Raw genomic sequence first — 20,818 nt, forward strand, 5'->3', positions numbered from 1 at the left:
TATATATGAATGCATTTGGGGCGGGGAGGGTCACGGTCAGGATCGGGGGATTGTGTACCAACGAAGAAATTTATCTTTTGCTTTTCAAAGAGAGGAGTGAACTGGGGGGAGGGGGGTAAAGAAAAAGGTGCAACAATGAATGAATGAAAATCCAAAATCTATGTAACTCTTCATTAAAATGAATAAATTTTTTTTAAAAAAGAGAAAAATGGAAAAAAAAATCAATCCTAAAGTGATTAAACAGAAAAATTAAGTTAAATGCTTAGGAGAGTTCTAACAACTTAGTAATTAATCAATATATATATGTTGCCATTATGTGACTCCCTTCTACTTGTTTAGCTAGATTTTAAGAATAGTTTATCTAGTCTTTATTTTTGAAAATTTTCTTTAATTTTTAGTGAAAATATACACAGCAAACCCTTACTCTCATTTCACAGTTTCTATATAAAACAGTTAATGATTATCTTCATTATTTTTAAATTGGCTAGTCTTTATCATAATTACGGACTTTATTATCCATGCAAAAGCAGAGGTACCTTCTAGTTAGAAGCTCTTCTAGTTACAGGTTTCCTTACTGGAGATGAGTTCGGTGGTATAAAGATTTGAATATAGTCTCTATCACCTGTGGACTATGTAAACTTGGCTAAATGATCGAATTTTTCTTGCTTCAGTTTCCTCAGCAGTGAAATGATATTGGTATCTATCTCCTAGAGTGGTTGTATTTTGAACAGAATGAGAAAATTATTAAAAAGGGTGTACAGACTTGAAAAGAAAGTGCATGGCAGTTAATGTTTTCTTTTGTTAGTCACTGTCAAGTCGACTATGACTCATGGTGACCTTATGAACAAAAGACTTCAACCTTGCCTTATTTTGCAGTTAACAAATATTATTTAAATGATAACTATTAACACTGGTGTCATTGGATTTGATATATTTCAAAACTGCTTGGAATGAGGGGAAAAAATTTAACAACATCTAACTTGCATGTGTTATATACACTAATAATAATAAAAAAAGGACAGTAGCTTAGAGAAAGGACCTACAGAAGTTAAAGTGTTAAGCGGTTGTTGTTGCTGCTGTTGCATTGACGGCTCACAGTGACTCTATGAATAAACCATCTGAACCCTACCCTATTGTGGGTCACCTTCACCATCTCTGACACACTTGAGCCCATTGCACAGTTTTAAATAAACTAGGGAGAATTAGGAGTGGACTTGAGATAAGGAAGCGTAGGCTCCTCCTCCTTCACCCATTATTGCCAGAATTGCATTAAGCACTGCAGTTTGCAACCATTAACTTCCTTGCAAACTGCCCCTTGGCTAAATTAGCTTGAAGGGGTCCACCAGGTGTGTGCAGAAGCAGTACTTGTAACCAAGAGATGAATGCTAAGCATCACACATCTGACCTGAACCCTGGGGAGTGTAAGTAATGGCACACACTCAGTATCCCATAGTAGGCAGAGCCCACTAATCTAGACGCTTGTGCAAAAGCTTCTATCTCGAAGAACTGGCTGTGCATGCGCATCCCATTTCTATATCCCTATCTGAACAAACTAGTTCCCAGAAAACACTACCACTTCCCCTCAAAAAGTGCTAAAGATATAAAACTTTATTATTAAAGCAAAATCCTGCCACTTTGTCTCCTTGGTGTCAGTGGACTTCTGTGAACTCTTAAGACTTTCACTCTAAAAACTCTGTCTTCATTCTTCATTAGACTTAACAGGAACTCTAAGAACCTGTAGTGCTTGTAACAGAAAACTCAAAACACAAATTCATTGCCATTGAATTGGAACAGACACAGAGACCATCCTCCAGTGGGTTTTCAGGGGCTGTAAATCACATAGGAGGGAACTATCCATTTCCCCCCCATGGAGTATATGGCAGATTTGAACTCCCTACCTCTGGGCTGGTAGCACAATTCATTACACACTAGGTCACCAGAATTCAATGCTTATAACAGAGGAAGTAGAATTCTCTGAATAAAACATACCACAAAATGAGGATTTTGTATTTATTTGGGGGAAGAGAAGAGGAGGAAGGAGAAAGGAAGAAGATTGTGCACATAAGATAAGGAAGAAATTAGTTAAGACTTTTCTGGAGAATATATAGGAAATACTACTAAAGTGCAGTTCCAGGGGCATAAGAATAGTCTAAATGCAAAAGTGAAGTTCATGGAATCCTCTCCTGATCCTCCCATGTAAAGGACTAAGAGTCAAGAGAAAGAGGGAAGGAGAGATTACTACTCTAATTCTCAGTGAATCTCAACAAAGTACCTATTCCTGTGAGCAGCTCATGTTTGAAGTTTGTTCATCTGTACTCTATAAAAAACCCAGGTGGCACTGATGCGACCTGATGTATGGTGATCCCATGTGTGCTCCATGGGGTTTTCAAGGATTGTTTTAGAAGCAGACTGTCAGGGCTTTTCTCTGAGGTGCCTCTAGGTAGACTTAGGACTACAACCTTTTGATTAGCAGAAGAGTGTATTAACAGTTCGTACCATCCACGGACTCCATTTGAATCAGGGTGTCCCAGAAGAAAAAGAAGTGTGGGTGGGGAACCACAGGATGGATGAAAGCATGCAGATCCCTTCCGCTTCACTTGGGCTGGTTTCCTCAGGCTCCACCCCTTCCCACCGTCTTCTTTCAAGTTCATGTTCTTTCTCCCTCAACCTCCTTACATTTTACTCATCCTCAAAGATCTTCTCCCCAGTCTTCCCTAACTCTTCCAGTTCCAAATTCCTCTCTGAATTCCCCAGGTGGTAACAGTTATAAAAATGTCAGTCTAAGTTAATTCTGAAGCAAGAAACAAGATGGGAAGGATCTTGCCCTATGAGATACAGATTTATAAACTTTCTGCATTTAAAGCAACTGGGTATTTTTAGAAAAATGGACAGAAAGAAATGAATGATAAATGAATCTTCAGGACAGACTTACTTGTATGGTAACTTGATAGATGATAAAAATGGCAGGGAAAATCAAGGGTACTGGCACAATTAGTCATCTATATTGGGAGGAGGTTTAAGAATAATTCAATCCCTATCTCACAGCACACATGAAAACCAATAATTGGGATATATTTAAAGACTAACCATCTTAATACTTTTTGAGAAAATATTAGAGATCTTGGGAGTATGAAAGGATTTATTATTATTATTTTGTATGTGCGGAAAGACACACACCAAAATACACACCCCTTCAATACTTTCTATACGTACAAAACAGTATTATTGCTTCCATTCTTCATTTTGTGACAGCACTCTCACTACTTCTACTTATCACCATTAAACTTTACTCTCTGGGTCCCTTAAAGTTCTCATTTCTTTTTTAGAGTTATTGCTGTCCATTTAGGGAGCTCTGGAGGGGTAATGCATTGTATGTTATGCTGCTAATAAAATCAGTGGTTTGAATCCACCAACTGCTCCATGGGAGAAACACGGGGAATCCCCTCCTACAAAGTTTTACAGCCATGGAAAGCCATTATGGGGTCACAATAAGTCCGTACTGCCTCACCAGCAGTCAGCTGGTTGTCAGTTTGATTGCATATAAATACTTTTTTAAAAGAGGTCTATGCTTAAGGCTGATGTCTTTTATTAACTGAACTTGTAAATGATACTTAAAATCCTACTGAAGATTATCCAAGTGACTGGAACAGTACATTGACAGAGAACTACCAGAAATACAAACTGGGTTTAGGAGAGGCCGTGGCACTAGGGACATCATGGCCAGTGGCAGATGGATCCTGCCTGAAAACTGAGAGTCCCAGAGGAATGTCTGTTTATCAGAACAGAGTAAGGAAACACTACATGGTTCAAAATCAGAAATGTAGTGTGCCAGAGATATACATTGTCTCCATAACTTTTTGTCTGTATGCAGAACAAATCATTTGAGAGGCTGGACTTTATAGGGAGGAATGCAGCAGCATCAGGATAGGAGGAAGACTCATCAACAACCTGTGTTATACAAATGATACAACCTTACTTGCTGAAACTGAGGAGAGCCTGAAGTATTTTCTGCAGAGGGTCAAGGACTGTAGTCTGCAATATGGTGTAAAGCTCAACATCAAGAAAATAAAGATTCTCACCATTGAGTCAACTGGTAGCATCATGATAAGATGGAGAAGAACTTTAGGTTGTTAATCACTTCAGTTTGCTTGATTCCACAATCAACACTTCTGGAATCAGAAGTCAGAGAATCAAAAGACAAATTGCATTAGGAAAATCTGCTGTCAGGAACCTCTCAAGAGTGCTAAAGAGCAATGATGTCAGTCTAGAAACTAAGGTGCGCCTGATCCAGGCCATGGTCATTGCAAATATATACCAGAGAGCTGGACAGTGGCCAAGGATGACAGAAGAAAAATTGGTACCTTTAAGTTGAAGTGTTAGAAGATTTTTAAATAAATCACAAGCTGCCAGGAGAACTAACAGGTCTGTCCTGGAGAGGGTGACACAAAGATGCTCCTTGGAGGCAAGGATTTTGAGACCCAATCTCACATACTTTGGACATATCATGTTTGGAAGGATCAAGAGAAAGCACAGGAGAGGAAGACCCTGGATGAGACGGCTTGACACAGTAACTGAGGTATTGAGGGTAGGTATGTCAGAGACAGTGAGATTGGCTCAGAGAAGAGTAGGGTTCAGAGTTATTGTGCATAGGGTAGCTATGAGTCATAGCTGACTCGACGATACACAACTACAACAACATACATATTATATTATCTAATACTTAAATAAAAGTAATTGCCTGCTAATTTCTGTGAAAAACAGCTGAAATTTGACTGGACTTATAATTAATATGGGAGAATGGATTCTTAATATTGAATGTTTATTTCCATGAACAAATATATATATATATATATATATATATTTCAATATTTTATAATTTTTTTCACTAGAAGTCCTGATAATTTTTGGTTAAGTTTATCCATGAAAACCTCCTAATTTTTAAAATTATTTATTTATTTATTTAAATCTCAGTGAACATTTACAGAGATTTTAGAGTTCCATTCATTCACTGTAGCACTTTTCTCCCTGCCCATCCCCCCACCCTTCACTCCTCTCCTTGAAAAGCAAAAGAAAAGAAAAACTCCTTCATTGGTACACAATCCTCCCCACACCCCACCCCACCCCACCCCACCCCACCCCATATATAATCCACTCTGTAACCCTCATTCTGTACTCTTAAGATAAACATAATGCCCTAAAGTATAATACTTTTAAATTATTCTCTCCCTCATAGACTTCAATGCTAAAACCTAATTTTGTTTTTATAGTGAGTTATTCTCATTACATTTTATAATACGGTGGTTAACTGCTAGAAATCTTGTTTCATTAAATTAGGTGCCGTAAAATGTAATCATATTTGCTAAAAACTTTTAATAGATGTCAATTTAAAGAATTCTCACTTTCTTAGCATTCTAAATGTTGGTTTTTTTTTTTTTTAAATAAATGATAGGTTACTTTAAAATATCTATCAATGAAGTGATGTCGGAAATCCACTTAGGTTTCTTGTATTAAGAAGCTACCTTGGCAGTCCCCTAATGGCAAAGGCAACTTCATTATTTTCCGTTATAGGAATATAATTCAATCCAATATATGTCCATTGATTATCTATTATGTCTAAGAACTAGATAGGGAAGTAAAAGATTCCTTCTTTTCAGTGTGATATAGTGGAAAGGTCATAGAATCTGGAGCCTGACAGTTCAATGTTTAAGTATCTGCTATTTGCTAGCTGACTATACTTGGATTAATTAGGGAATTTCTATGAGTTCTGTTTTCTTTCTCATATAAAGGAGAAGACCACATGTTCTACTTAGGGTATATGAGAAAATTAAGTAACAGTTAACAGATATTAAAAAAATGGCCCACAATTGTCATTGTGGTTAGTTGCTGACTATTGGCTTCACTCACTGTGGCCTTATGAGTAACAGAAGAAAGTGATGCTGTGTCCTGTGTCATCTTCACAATATTTGGTAGGCTTGAGTTAACTGCTGCAACCATAAAAATCCTAATTAACCCAAAAGTTGTTGGTTTTGTTTGCTTGTTTGTTTGTTTTTTTAAAATTTTATTTCATTACTTTTTGTGTGTACCGTTAAATCAGATTTCACTGGTACAGGAGGAGATTGTTCCTCCTTTTCCAGCAGAGCATCTGGTGGATTTGAACTGTGCACCTCCGAGACTGCAGTGCAGCTTCTTGCCACTAGGCCACCAGAGTTCGCCAAAAAAGTTGTTGTTTTTGGTTGCCTTCGAGTAGAACACGGCTCATAGTGACCCTGTGAACAAAAGGCTTGAAGCCCCTCTACAACTATTGACATTTATCAAAGTTCATACAGTTTCCAGAGGCATGTTGTTTAGGAAGCAGATGCCACTCCTGTTTCCAAACCTGTCATACTATGTTACTGTTATTATGTGCCACCGAGTCAGTCACCTGCTAGTAGCTCTGAACCCTGCCCTGTCCTGAGCCACTCTCACTAATTCCAACACACCAATCCCCATTGCTCCAGTTACTGTATCAATCCATTTCATCCATGGTTTCCCTCTCCTGTGCTGTTGGTCCACCCTTCCGAGCATTATGTCCTTCTCCAAGGACCAAGCTCTTTTGGCCACATGCCCAGAGTAAGTGAGGCGGAACTTCAAAATCCTAGCCTCCAATGAGAGACTTGGTTTCACCCTCTCCAAGACAGATTTGTTTTCTTGGCAGTCCATGGTATGGTCAAGACTCTTCTCCAGCACCACAACTTGAAGGCATCTATTCTTCTTCTCTCATCTTTGATCAGTCACTGATCAACTCACTGAAGCACAAGTAATTGGGAAGACCATAGGCTGGATTAGATGCACCTTTGTATCTAGACAGACATTGTTGCTCTTCAGCACTCTAGAGAGGTCCCTGACAGCAGATTTTCTCAATGCAATTAGCCTTGATTTCCTGACTGCTGGGGTCAAGAATGTTTATTGTGGATCCGAGCAAGCTGTAATTGCTAAGAACCTCAATCTCTTTTCCATCTATTGTGGTGCTGCCAATTGGCCCAGTGGTGTTTTTGATGTTGAGCTTCAATCCATATTGAAGTAGGGCTAAATAAATAAATGCTTCTCTTCTCCATTCCATTTCCCTGCAGCTAAGACCTTCCTGTTTCTTGAATTCTACTGGATTTTCCAAATTTTTCAGGAAAGAAGTTTCTTAGGGAAGAATTCTGATCCAAATTCTTCCTTCTCTGTTGTTATTTGTAAAAATCTGGTAATTATTAATTGAGGATGCTATAATGCTTATCTGGACCAACTGCTTTCTCCATAATGATAAAGCACTGCTATTATTACCATGTTCAATTCTGCAAGATAAGTTACATATTCCCTTACACTGATATATTCTCCAGAGAAAGAAGAAACTCTCATTGTAGCCCTATTATGATGAGAATAATTTGAGGATATTTCAAACTGACAAGAGGCTAAGCTGACAACCTAAGGGGGAGTATCAAAAGATAAAGAGACACTTGTCTTAAAAGCTTGAGTTAATATGTATATCATCTTTTTATAAAAACACCAAAATAAAATAAAACAAATAATGTTCTGTAACATACTGGCCCAAACTGTTTTGAAACGCTAAGCTGTTGTATTGTTAAGAATGGTTAAACTGGAATTGACTCAGAGCAGATTTTGACCATGCAGCAGATTTTCAGAGACAGTAAATTACACCAGATGGAGACTGGCCTTCTCCTGCAGAGCAGCTGAGCATTAGAACCGAGTTCTTTTGGGTTGGCAGCACAACTCGCTATCACCAAGTCACCAGAGCTTTCTTTGGAATATTACAGTGTTGATCGAATAGGTATGCAATCTATTTTCAGATTTTTTTTTAGTGGCATGTTCTTACACCAAAGACCCAAAGAGCCATTGCTAAGGAAGGCCCTGGGCAGGCATAGCCTTTACTTGGGGGTTTTGGCACTGGTTTACATAAACTAAAAATAAAGACTAGAAAAAGTACACAGTCATGGCATCTACTATGCTCTCAGCTACTGATGGCTTTTACACAGGTGAAAAATTTCTGAAGAAGTGATAAAGAAGGACAAGAATTGTTAAATTAGGGAGGTTGCTTTATGAGTCAACAAAAATAGATATGACGACAATTTGACTTAATCTAATTTAAAAATGTTACAGTATAGAAATTTAGTCAACTGACTAACGGCTACATGAAACCAAACCCAAAACCACTTCTATCTAATCTATTCAGACTTACAGTGCTATTTACAGGAGAAAAGAAATGTCCCTTAGGGTTTATAAGGCTGTAAAATCTTTAGAGTAGCAGATTGCCACATTTTGCTCCCATAGAGAGCAGTGGTGGGCTTTACCTTCCAATCTCTATGGCTTAGCAGCCTGATGTTTTAATTACTGAGCCATCAGAGTTTCTTGAAAGATTATAGAGCCTGATGGAGTCATCCTCAAATCTGACATAGGTACTGAATTCACAACACCTGAGGGGAGTATCTGAAAAGAGCAGAAGATATGAGAGACGAAGCTATTCAATTTACCTTTCACAAGGATTTTTCTATAGAATGAGGAAAGAGAAAAGGACTGGGTTTGTTTGTTTCCCTCCCCCCCCCAAGTAGAGGTGGCCTCATACATTTTGTACATCTCAGGATAATTTTTTGGGATTTCTTTATAAAATCGAAGATCCTTCCCAAGGGATAAAATTTTTAGCCATAAAAAGGGAGCTACAGTCAGTATGTTCTAGACATCTTTTTTGACTGTCAGCTACTAATCTCACTTTCCAGTCTTCATTTTGCAGGCTCACAGTAGCTCTGGTGGCCTAGTGGTAAGAAGCTGTGGCTGCAATCTCAAAGGCAGACTGTTCAAATCCACCAGCTGCTCCTCAGAAGAAAGACTGGCAATCTCCTCCTTTGCAATTCACTGCCTCTGAAGACTTGCTGGAGGATCAGGTAGGGGTTGGTCCCGAATTTATGGCATACAACAACAAGAAAAGTAAGGATTAAATTAGGATACTGCTTATGATAACAACTAACATTTATTGAAAGCTTATTATTTCCAGAAGATGTTTTTAAGTTGTAAATGGCAACAACAAAAAGAATTAACGGTACACACTTAACAACTTAGTTATTGTTTCCAATAAGCATATGCAGCAGTTACTACTAACACATTTATTTTGTAGATAAGGAAGCCAGAGTTCAGTGAACTTAGTTACTCTCCTAAAGTCATAAGTAAGCAGAGGAGCTTGGATTCTAAGCTGCTGTACAAGCTGGTGTCAAAGTCCATGCTAGATTGTTCCATCTCCTTCTCACACAGCCTTCACTGCAAAGATGAGGAAACTGAAGTACAGACAATCCCAAGGCCACAGGTGAATAACTGGTGGTGGAAGGATTTGAACGCAGGCATTCTAGCCTAAAACCTACAATCGTAACCACAGGGCTCTATCACATCTCATTAAATGGCTTAACTCCAAAATCTCTTGCCTCTATTCTTCTATGATACTCTTCTTGGGTATTAATTTTGTTCTGGTAATGCTCATACTTTGCCTGTATTCACTGGTGTCTTATATGATCTTTTAGTTGTTGTAAGATATGTGCATTCTTAAATTTGATAAGGGTAAACCACACATTTAAAAATGAAAAATTTTGTTATGAGAACAAAACTGAATAGTAAGCCAATGCTTCCACAATTATTTAGACAGTCACACATTTACTTCTCTACGAAAAAAAGTTACAAATGTGCTTGTAGCACATTTTATAGACTTCAAAACACTGTTTTATGGGAATTCCAGGTATGGTCAGATAACTGCAATTTTATTAAACACTAAATATTAAAGTTAATATTTAGTATAATAAGCTCAATAGTGCAATAACTGGGAAAAGTAAAATAAACAGTGTTTGAACTCCTCCTAAGAGTAAAAATAGTAAACGAGAGGAAAATGAAGATTTCAGGAACAACAAGTACACGGCAGGGTTTGTGAATTTTTGCTTCCTGATGATGTAATCTATGAGTCTGGCTTTGCAGAACAGTAACATGTTTCTTCTCATAGCTAGAGAAAGGGTTTGCAATCAAAACACAATACAGCTCATGTATGTGGAGGGTGTTTCTTGCTGAGGCACGCCAAGAAGCTGCCCAAACAGACCAGGCAGAAACAAGTTCATTTCTGAGAAACAGCCTGGTGACCTATGTTCAAACTACTGTGTCCTACACGCCTCATGAAGACAGAGAACTACCCTGCAGGGTGTGGGTAAAAGAACTAGGTTACCCATTTTCTCAGCTGTAGCTGTTTCTGTCATGCAGCATGCAAACCCAAATATGTTTTTGGTTCCGACCGCACATTCTACCTTCTTTCACATCCTCAGCATAAAGCCATTTGGAAAGCTTCCCATCTCTACAGTATATGCCCCTTTCTACAACTTACCTCATCATCCTTCTTGGCTGTGTTCACTAGTGAGAGGTCTACACATGTCCTCATCAGTTAAAGCAGTTTAACACCAAAACACAGACATTTCAGGGAGAAAAGACTCCAAAAGAGTGAGCTCACCAGAGACAGTGAATCCAGGGAGTGCAAGGCCACCAGCATGTGTGAACTTATTAATCATAATTATTATTTTTTCTAAGAAAAGGATTTCCTTAGTCAAACCTCCAGGGCATAAGATCAAAGGGAGATACTGCCACAGCTGGACTGTATTTTCCAGCCAATTGGCCTGGAAAGGAGAATCTAGACAGTGTCCTGGCAACTGTTTAACACAGCAGCAAGCCATGAAAAAGGAAAGAGTCCTTTACACTGACTTTTAAAAGTCTTCCTTATGTCTTTGCTTCTCCTTATTCTGTTAATTTTGAAAGTAATTTCAGAGCTCTAGGTAGATATTCCATCTGAATAACTTGTACTGAGAATTCAGAGTATTCTTGTATAAAGAGAAACAAAAGGAAATTTCGGTCTACAGGTTGGATTTTTTAAAAAAAGTATACAATTATAAAGTCCTAAACCCAGGCTAATGACAAAACATGTCATCAGTGTGCTGCTTCCGGTTTAATGTAAGCCATTATAACTCTTACCAGGACACTGGGGGGGGGGGAATCATAGACAAAGTTATTTATTAATAATATATCATAACCAGAGAAATTTAGTGGTATGCCCTGGAAGTTCTTGAAAAAAAGTATAAAAAAGAATTTATACTTATTAGTGATCATTAACATGAAAAAACCCCCACAAAATCTTAACCCCACTATGTCATAAGCACAGCAATACACACAGAAAATGTGAAAAGAAAAAAAAAGCACACAAAGATTTCATGAATCAGACAGAAACATGATTTGATAGTGATTGTGTACAAACAATAATGACAAAAAACAAAGAACATTTCTATAGTTAAGGAAAGCTGTTTCTCACCGTTCTGAACAAAATGGCTGAACTAAGAGCATCTGATTGGCTATGCCCATATACCCTCCTCCTCATCCTATTGAGAGAGATGACAAAGGCAACAATGGCCCAGAGCAGCATGGGAATGAAAAAGAGTTGGTTAGTATTTAAAACAAAGGCATAAGCAGCATATGTAGAAGAAAATGGTCTCTAATTTCTTGACTCTTTTTATATTGAACTTTAATGGTCTAGATTATTAAAATCAGTAAAGAATTTGTCATTAAATATCTATTCTTCCTATATTTCCTTTTAAGAAGATTTCTCTACCTCAGGGATAAATCTGGGTAAAATTATTAAGCCAAAAGCTTTTCTTTATGTTTTCCTGTTTTCTCCAGCCTTTTCCCATCTCTGTCTGCCTCCTTCAAATCCCAGGCATCCAATCCCTCCTGTTACCTATTATCAAAAACCGGTTTCAAGGAAAAGATTTTATATGTGTCATATACACCCTGAAATAAATTTAATTTCAGGTATCTGGAAGCAGGCAGACAAAGCAAAGTGACTTCTTGGCAGGGAAAGGTTGTGGCAGTTTTCCTTTCTGCTATATTATAAGATTGGTACTGATTTCCTACTAAAATATAAGGCCTGCTGCAACTGGCTCAGTAACTGTCATCATACTAGCATTATACTTTCTGAATCTTAAAAAAAAAACCCAAAACCCCACACCACAAATAACAAAGCCCCTGCAATTTGGATAGCATTGTGGCTTTCATCTGCAATACTTCTGCTGCTCTGAAGACAATGCTATAGCTGTTGTTTTCTGGGGATGGTTAGCAGGGGAGTTTTCCTTGACTTTTCAGTCATATGGATATAATTATTTAACCATTATTTCCCCCCCTTCAGCTATATATTTTAAGACTGGGTGTGATGGAGATGTTGAAATCTGATTTTTGGCAATGGGATATGAGGTAATCTGTTCACCATTCTAAACCATCCATCACTTTCAAGATCCGGGGAGAGCTCCCTTCTTCCAAATTGCTGGAGCTGGATATGGTTCCCTTCAGACTCATCAATGGCTCTGCTGCAGTGATGAGGAGTTGAGGGTAACAATTTTCCTTGAGAATGACACGCTAAGGAGATTCACCAAGGAAATTGAGAAAAGAGCCCAGGTTGCAATCCTCAGTTTCAAGATAAGGGATCGAAATTTTAAAATTTTCAATTAAACAAAAGCTATCATTAATAATAATAAAAAGACTATTCATTGAGCTCTCAATTCTTATTTTTAAAATAAGGTTCTATTTCCCTCATAAGAAAACCAGAACAACCACAAATTAGTATGGAGCACAGAGAAAGGGCAAAACAAATTTTTTTCATACTCTAACTAAAGGATTCCTTATCATCATCAATCTTTTAAGAATTCCTACTTTTCTATATAAAATGAAATCTGTGTTTTTTCTTATTAATTTGGTGTACAAGGTTTTAGAAATGTAATTAGCTATTTATTTTTCTGTTTCTAACATTATAATACAGTTTATAACACGGAAATTTGCAGCATACTGGTACAAAATAGATAAAAATGAAAGCACATTAGTTTGTAGAAGAAAACATTCAAGAGCAATCTTACCTGGTCTGGGGAGGGTTTATGATTGGTTTGGTTGGAATGGGAGGATTTGAAGTGGTCATCCTCATAGTTGTCGGCCATGAGCTTCATTCGATTTTGTGTCTAAGAAGAAATGATTCACAGAGTAAAATGTAAAAAGAATTTCTAGCAAACACTTTCAGTGACAAAAATACACAGTTAATTCTGCTTTGCAATATAATATACAACCTGAGATTTCTCTGTATATTTTAAGAAAAAGTTCAGAGATCTACATTGCTACAGGAATTTTTTTTGAGAAGTGTAATCTCCCCAAATTAAGCACTTTGAGTAGTGTGTACTCCTTTGTTTTTAAATAAAGATTGTATACTATATTTAGGATTCTGTAACTTCATTTTTTCATTTTATGTAATTTAGAAGCTATCATGTCATGTTACTATGTCAGAATCTACTAATCCTTTTAAGAAACTATCCAGTATTCTATTTTTCTGATAATGCATTACAAGCTGACCATAAATATTAAAGGACCAGAGCTATTATTATCTGTGAATGAAGTAATTTTAAGCCTAGAAAGAGAGAGGCAATCAACTAAACATTATTACAACCTAGAAAAGAGTTCTGTATGCTGATCAAAATCTATAAAGGAAAACTTACTAGCTTTTAAAAAAATATACTATTAATAAACAGTTTCAGCTGTAAAAAGAAGTCAAAGGTTCCAAAATCTTGCTCCTCAAACCTATGTCTATATTTACATTCTCCTTGTTTTCTCTGTATTTATATAAAAAGAGGACTAGAATAATGAATTCTGTGTGACTTGACAGTTTTAAGTTTTGAACAAATGAGTAATATATCCAATATTTTAGAAAATGAACTCTACAGGGTAACCAAAATAAAAAAGTGTAGGCTACACCATAAGTGAAATATATATATATTATTAATAAGTATCAAAACTTTCTTAAGAATTTGCATTGAAAATAAACTTGCTAGTGTTGTATGATTTAAAAAGGTTTACTGTGGATACTTTATAATATGAAGTACAAAAAAGAAAGATCAATCACTGTTATTCCTCTAATGAGTGATGAAGTTTTGTTATGTGCCACTGAGTTATTTGTGACTCATAGTGAACCTATGTACAATAGCTCTGAATTTTGCCCTAACCTGAGCCAGTCTCACTATCTCCAACACACCAAAGTGAATTAACTTGCAACAGAGTGAAATTATCAAACTTGTCTATCATCTGCTCTTTTGGGTAAAATTCTTGTCTGTCAGATACTGTACTAAAGGTGAGCTTCCAAATTAAGACAGACTAAAAAGAAGGGTTGGCCAGCCGCTTCTGAAATAACAGGCCTATAGCACTGGAGGTTGAGGCATCATATTGGGAAACACAAAATGAGGAGGAATAGTTGCAAACAGCCACTAAAAATTGTAATGTGGAATGTACACAGCATGAATGCAGGAAACTTGGACACTGTTAAAAAGAATTCAAACACATTAATATTGACATGCTAGCTCCTGGCGAGCTGAGAGAGAGCAACACGGGCCATTCTGAATCAGACAATCACCAAAGTCAGATGGATCTGAGCTCAAAGAAGAGTGTACCATGTGTATGTCTATTTTAAAAACAAATGCAAAGCCATTTGACTGGGTGGATCACAACAAATTATGGTTAACCTTGAGAAGAAGAGTATCCCAGAACACTTGATTGTGCTCATGTGAAACTTATACCTAGACCAGGAAGCTGTTGTGCGAACAGAGCAATGGAACACCGAACGGTTTAAAATCAAGAAAGGAGTGCGTCAAGGATGTATCTTTTCTCCATATCTTTGAATCCATATGCAGACAGATAGCTGTCTGATCTTGGGAAAACTAATTACATGATCACCCTTTCAGTTTTTCACCTCTGAAATGGAAATAACAATGTTTTTTTCCTTTTAAAATTTCTGTGAGGGTTAACCAACTGTGTCAATATAAGTAAAGTACTTAAAAAGATTTCTGGCATAAAGTCAGTACATAGTATATTTTAGTTAGCATTAGTATCAACATAAGCACTTTTATCATGTCATTAGCTATTATTCTAAAATATAATAATAACCAGCTACATAGCAAACAATTGAATGATATTTAATTAAGTCTCATATAGTCAGATATTTAGGGCCTTCCCATTTTCAACTAATATACATTTACTTTTTGAAGCCAGTTCCTTCCACAGTGTCTAGTAATGGCAAAGAAAATATTTATCAATAAATTGTATGTGATATCAGATGTCTCTTTTCTGGGCTGACCTACAGAGAACTTGGAAATATGCAGGGTAATTTTTCTTACGCTGTGTGGTATTACATGACAAAAGGAATTTTACAAAGCAGCTCTTGAGAAAGGGGAAAGGGCAGAGAAAAGAACTGAGTGTGTAAAACATCTGCACGTCATTCATTTGGTTAAGAAACCTTTCCATGTTGACTTTAATAGGAATGTAGGGAGAAAGTATACTTAGTTATTTTCTTAGAACACAAGACACTTAATCTTTAGTACCTGATAGGCAGTGTAAGTTTAAAAATGTAAAAGACATACTAATAAAGCACATAAAAATCCAACTCAAAGGCAGAATGTATTTCAAGTAACTCTTATGAGCCTGGAAGCTACAATGAAGAATTTGATCATAGGACACAGACAAGATGAAAGATGACATAGCTGATCAATATAGATGAAGAAATATTTTAAAAAGTTAATTCTCACTTTTTAAGAGACATGTGGATAGTGGAAGTTTAATGTCCCAGTCTAGCACTCAGAAGTTTGGTATAAAGTCTGTTCTCTGCATACTCATAATGCTGAACATGATGTAAATATCTTACCGTTCATAGAGTGCTCAATGTTACACAGATCATATAAATGACCTTCTGATCTTAGGAAGCTCTGTTACTAAGTAAGTCTTCGGATCAAGAAGCAAAGAAACAAGACCTTGATATTTTACTCTGATGAATGAAAGATAGTTTACACATAAATGAAGTATAATAATGAATATTATTTATAATAATACATGAAGGGGATAAAAAACAAGGTCAAAAGAAATAATTGTGCTGAATTTAGTATAATAATTGTCACAGACAGATTATATTTATTTTATTTTCTTCACTGGAGTATAAAATCTTTAACTGCAAGTCTGTCTTACAGAAGTTTTGTATTTTGAACAAATCAACTTGGTAGTTTAATTTTGGTCCTAATCAATTGTTGCAGTTTAGTGATGAAATGCTGACTCTTCCTATCCTGCAAGGGGTAGGAAGCTCTGGTGGCTTAGTGGTAAGGGATTGCGCTGTCAAAGCAAAGGTATGTGTTTCCAACCAGTCAGGTGCTCCAAGGAAGAAAGGCGAAAGAAAGGCAATCTCCTCCCCTGTGATTTAGTGTCTCTAAAAATCCTCTGGAGGGTTAGTTCTGAGACAGTTGCAACTCCAAAGCACTCAACGACAACAATTACATCCCACAAAGGCTAGAGTAAGGTTCAGATTTTGTTCATGGGATCACTATGAGTCGTAGTCAACTTGATGGCATCTAACAACACCATACTGCAAACACTTGTTATAAGGCAGTAAGGAAAATGAAACCGTAAAGAATCTTATTTGCAGCACCTTCCACATTGTTGAACGTCTCCATCTCTATGGGACGAATGTGTCCCCCAAACATGTATTGAACTTCTAACGCCTATAACTGTGACCATAATCCCTTTTGCGAGTAAGGTTTTATTAGTGAGGACCTATCAGTGCAGGGTGTGTCTTAAACCCAATCACATCTGAGTTAGAAAATGAACATAATAGGCACAGGATCAAGCGTGAAGGGCAGGGGAGGGAAGTGCCACCGGAAGACTGCCAAGAGACCAAGGAACATTGGGCTACAGAAGCTGAGACTGAGATGTCCCCCAGAGCCACCACAGAGAGAGCCTGCCCTGTGGCTGGTATCCTAACTCTGGACTTCTACTCTCCTAAAATGTGAGAAAATAAATTTAGATATATGGAAGTATGTAAGACACCTCAAGTATTTAACTAGACATACATGTGGTATTTTTATTACAGCAACACTAAGAACCTAAGACACTATCTTTGCCACACTGTTTTCTAAAATGTAATTATAATTTTTTAACTAGTTTTATACAATTGCATGGCACACCAATTTATAAAAGCAAAATTCGCTCTATCTTCTATTCTTGCCAGTTCTCTTGGAGGAGGTCCTTTCTACAAATTTCTTACATGTATTTCCAGAGATGCTGTGATAGTCCATGTTTGGAAAGCACGTTTACATGCATTCACAAATTCTCCTACAACAAAAAGTAGCACATCATCTTTCACTTTTTTTTTTAAATTGTAATAATGCCTTTATTTTTATCTTCTTTCATTTTTCAACTGCTTTTTTGTGTTTCTCTTTTCATTCTTCATCTAATAACACCTTGGAGAGCCTCCTACGTTAGTATATAAACAGAAAGCCTGGTGTGAAAGGCCCATCTTTAGCTGCTAACCGAAGGTCAGCAGATTGAAGCTAGCCTGCTGCTCTATGAGAGAAAAACCTAGGAGTCATCGTCTATCAAGATTACTATCAAGATTACACAGGGGTCAGTTTGGCACTTCCTCAAAGAGATGAACACAGAAATTCCATATGACCCAGCTATTCTACTCCTTAGACTATACCCTGAGAAAATGAGAATGGAGGCACAGAGACTTGTACACCAATGTTCATAGCAGCATTATTCACCATCACAAGCATATGGAAACTGCCCAAATGTCCAATAACAAACAAATGGATTGAGAAATTATGGTACATTCATACACTGGAATACTACACAGCACGCAGGAGCAATGACTTTGTAAATTATGACCTAACTTGGGAGGGATTGGAGAGCATTATGCTGAGTGAACTATCACAGTTCCACAAGGACAAATATTATATAAAACCATTATTGTAGAATGATTATAAGGATTCACAGAGCGTGGAAGTAGAGGGATGAGGATGTGTTGGGGGAGGGGATTTATCATGGAGTTGTACAATTTGATGTGTGGGAAATGGGGTGAGGAAAACGGGAAGAATCTGTTTTCAAAAACAATATATTTGAATTTCGTAAATAAACTGTTGTTGCTCTTGTTAAGTGCCGTCAAGTCGCAGATGACTCATAGTGACCCTATGAACGAAAGACCTGAGCACTGTTTAGAAAGTTGCTGGAGGGAAGCCATTTGGGGGGGGGCAACCCAGAAGATTACATGGAGTCACTATGAGCTGCAAATCAGCCTGAAAGCACCTAAGGATAAAATAAACTATTCTCTCTACTGATATAGTGTGTTCCACTATTTAAACGCAACATAGTTTACTTAACCATTATAATTTTGATGTACTTTTAAACTATTTCTAATATTTTGCTGTCACAAAAATGCTATAATTTTGCCATTTATTTTCACCAATATATTTAAATCTTTTGAAAGACAGAGGAGGAAGGAATGCTCATTCATCCTATGAAACAAATACAACCTTGCTAACCAAAATCAGACAAAAACCACAAGAAAAAAAACAACAGCACAATATACTACTCTTAGGACAGTAAATATAATTACATATTACCTAACAATTCAACAATATTGTAAAAGAGACACACACCATGCCCAAATGAAATATATTCCAGGAATGTAGGGATGGCTCAACATTAGAAAATCAATCAATATAATAATATATAACATCAATGATATTGTTGTTAGGTGCTGTCATGTCAAGTACAATTTATAGCAACCCTATGAACAATGGATCTGAACCCTGTCCCATCCTCACAATCTGACACACTTGAGCCTGTTGCTACAGTCTGTGTCAATCCACTTGGTTGAGGGTCGTCCTCTCTTTTGCTGTCCTTCCACCATTTGAAGCATGATGTCCCACTCCAAGGAATAGCCTCTCCTAGCCACACACCAAAAGTATGTGAGATGAAGCTTCATCACCTTTGCTTCCAAGGAGCACTCTGACTGCATCTTCTCCAAGCGGTATCTGTTTCTTCTCTTGGCTGGCTATGGGATCTTCAGTACTCTTCTTCAATACCATACTCAAAGGCATCAATTTTTCTGTATCCTTATTAACGGTCCAATTTTCAGCAACAAAGCAAGTCACTAAGAAGACTGAATCAGATACACCTTAGTCCTCAAACTGATAGCATTGCTCCTCAATAATCTGGCGAGGTCCCTGACTGCAGATTTTCCCAGTATTAATAAAGAATAAAGAAAGAGAATCCATCAATCATCTCTTAGGAAGCAGAAAAAGTACTTGATAAAATCCAAAATCCTTTTTGGTGATCTCTCCAAATTATGAGAAATGAGGGAAATACCAGAAATATGACCCAGGGATATATGAAAAACCAAATTTATATTCATAGAGAAAAACTGGGAACTTTCCCCTTGAAGTTAAGAACAAGACAATGGTGTCCACTCACATCAGTTCTACTTCACATCAGTTCTATTAAGTATTTTATTAGAAATTCTGGACTCCTGTGATAACCATAATACCCTATCCTGTATCACTTTTAAACTGTTCTCTCCTCATCTGTTTCAATGCAGTAAACACAATTTATCCAGTTTTTCTCAGTCTTACCCCAACCCTGAAGTCAGTCCCATTCTACAACAGTGGCACTATGCAGTATCTGTCTTATTGTGACTAAGATATTTGACTCAGCATAATGTCCTCCAGGGTCACCCATTTTGAAAAATATTGCATGAGTTCCTTGTTTTTCAAAGCAGTTTAGTATTCTATTGTGTGAATATACCACAGCTTCTCTATCCATTCATTTGCTGATGGACACTTAGGTCTTTTCCAACTCCTTGCTACTGTGAACAAAGCCGCGATAAACATTGGTGTGCATATATCTGCTTGGATGGTGGTTACGGTAATATGGTCTTTGTGCTGTGGGAAATAGTGTAGCAGTTCTCAAAACACTAGAAGAGTCTTGGTGGCCTAGTCTGCAGAGTGTTGCACCGCTAGCCAAAAAACTAAACTTAGAACTAACATATGGTCTACAATTGCACATTCTAAACATACACCCAGAAGACTCCAACGAGACCAGCCTATCAATGTTTACTACAGCACTATTAACAATATGCCAACGATGAACACAACATAATGTCCATCAACAGGTGAGTGGATAAACAAAGTGTGTTGCACACATACATGCAATGGAATACTACTTAGCCAGGAGGAGAAATGAAGTCTTGATACACTAACATGGAGTCTGAAGACATTATGCTGAGCTAAATCTTGATCCTTTATTTGTAAAGGCAAGTTTTCCATTTACTGTTCAGTTGTTTCTTTTTTGTAATCAGAAATATATTCACACACTTTTATGTATGTTATCTCTTTTTCTTATTTAAAAACCCCCAACATATTGAGTATCGGAGACAAGCTGTTTCAGAAGTGGACGCCACTCCTGCTTCCAAGCTTGTTTAAATCGGGGAGCTCCACCAAACACCGTCCACCATGGGTAACCATTATCACATTTGACGCATCAGTGTCACAGTGTTCAGCATCACAGCAACCACGACGAGTATAGTAATCTGCATTCTTGCTTTTTTTCATTTAGCAATATGAAATTTAAAAATCCTTCCTTATCAATAAAGATGATTTCACTTTGTTTTACAAATGCATGGTACCCCACAGCACTGGATATAATAGAGTTGATTCAGCCAATATTACATTGTTGGACATTTCAGCTATTTCTAAGCTATCATGATAACAAACACTGCAGCAGTGAAGTATCTTGAGTATTATGTTTTGGTTTATTTAAAATCTTTGAAAATGTCAGATGAAAGCCACAGATAGGCAAGGGAGTAGAGAGGAAGCTCCCACTCACTTGCTTTAAGTGTGGCTCTGAAGGACACTTGGCCAAGGTG

General features: G+C 37.1%; 1 protein-coding gene across 6 annotated transcripts in view; it reads right to left on the reverse strand.

Moving 5' to 3' along the window:
• The window catches only part of ERC1 (ELKS/RAB6-interacting/CAST family member 1), a 536,554-nt gene that overhangs the window by 84,054 nt on the left and 431,682 nt on the right, over positions 1–20,818 (reverse strand). For 3 of the 6 annotated variants that reach the window (XM_006891322.1, XM_006891320.1, XM_006891321.1), the window contains 2 exons: positions 12,954–13,052; positions 11,403–11,429 (listed from right to left, as the gene is read on the reverse strand). In XM_006891322.1, the coding sequence (XP_006891384.1) occupies positions 11,403–11,429; positions 12,954–13,052 (126 nt within the window). Of the gene's footprint in view, positions 1–11,402; positions 11,430–12,953; positions 13,053–20,818 lie in introns of those variants that run through there. The other 3 variants (XM_006891318.1, XM_006891319.1, XM_006891317.1) reach the window with 1 other exon arrangement.

The sequence above is a fragment of the Elephantulus edwardii genome, unplaced genomic scaffold (assembly GCF_000299155.1).
Source record: "Elephantulus edwardii isolate Elephantulus edwardi_28Jun2011 unplaced genomic scaffold, EleEdw1.0 scaffold00096, whole genome shotgun sequence".
In the NCBI taxonomy this organism is placed as follows: domain Eukaryota; kingdom Metazoa; phylum Chordata; class Mammalia; order Macroscelidea; family Macroscelididae; genus Elephantulus; species Elephantulus edwardii.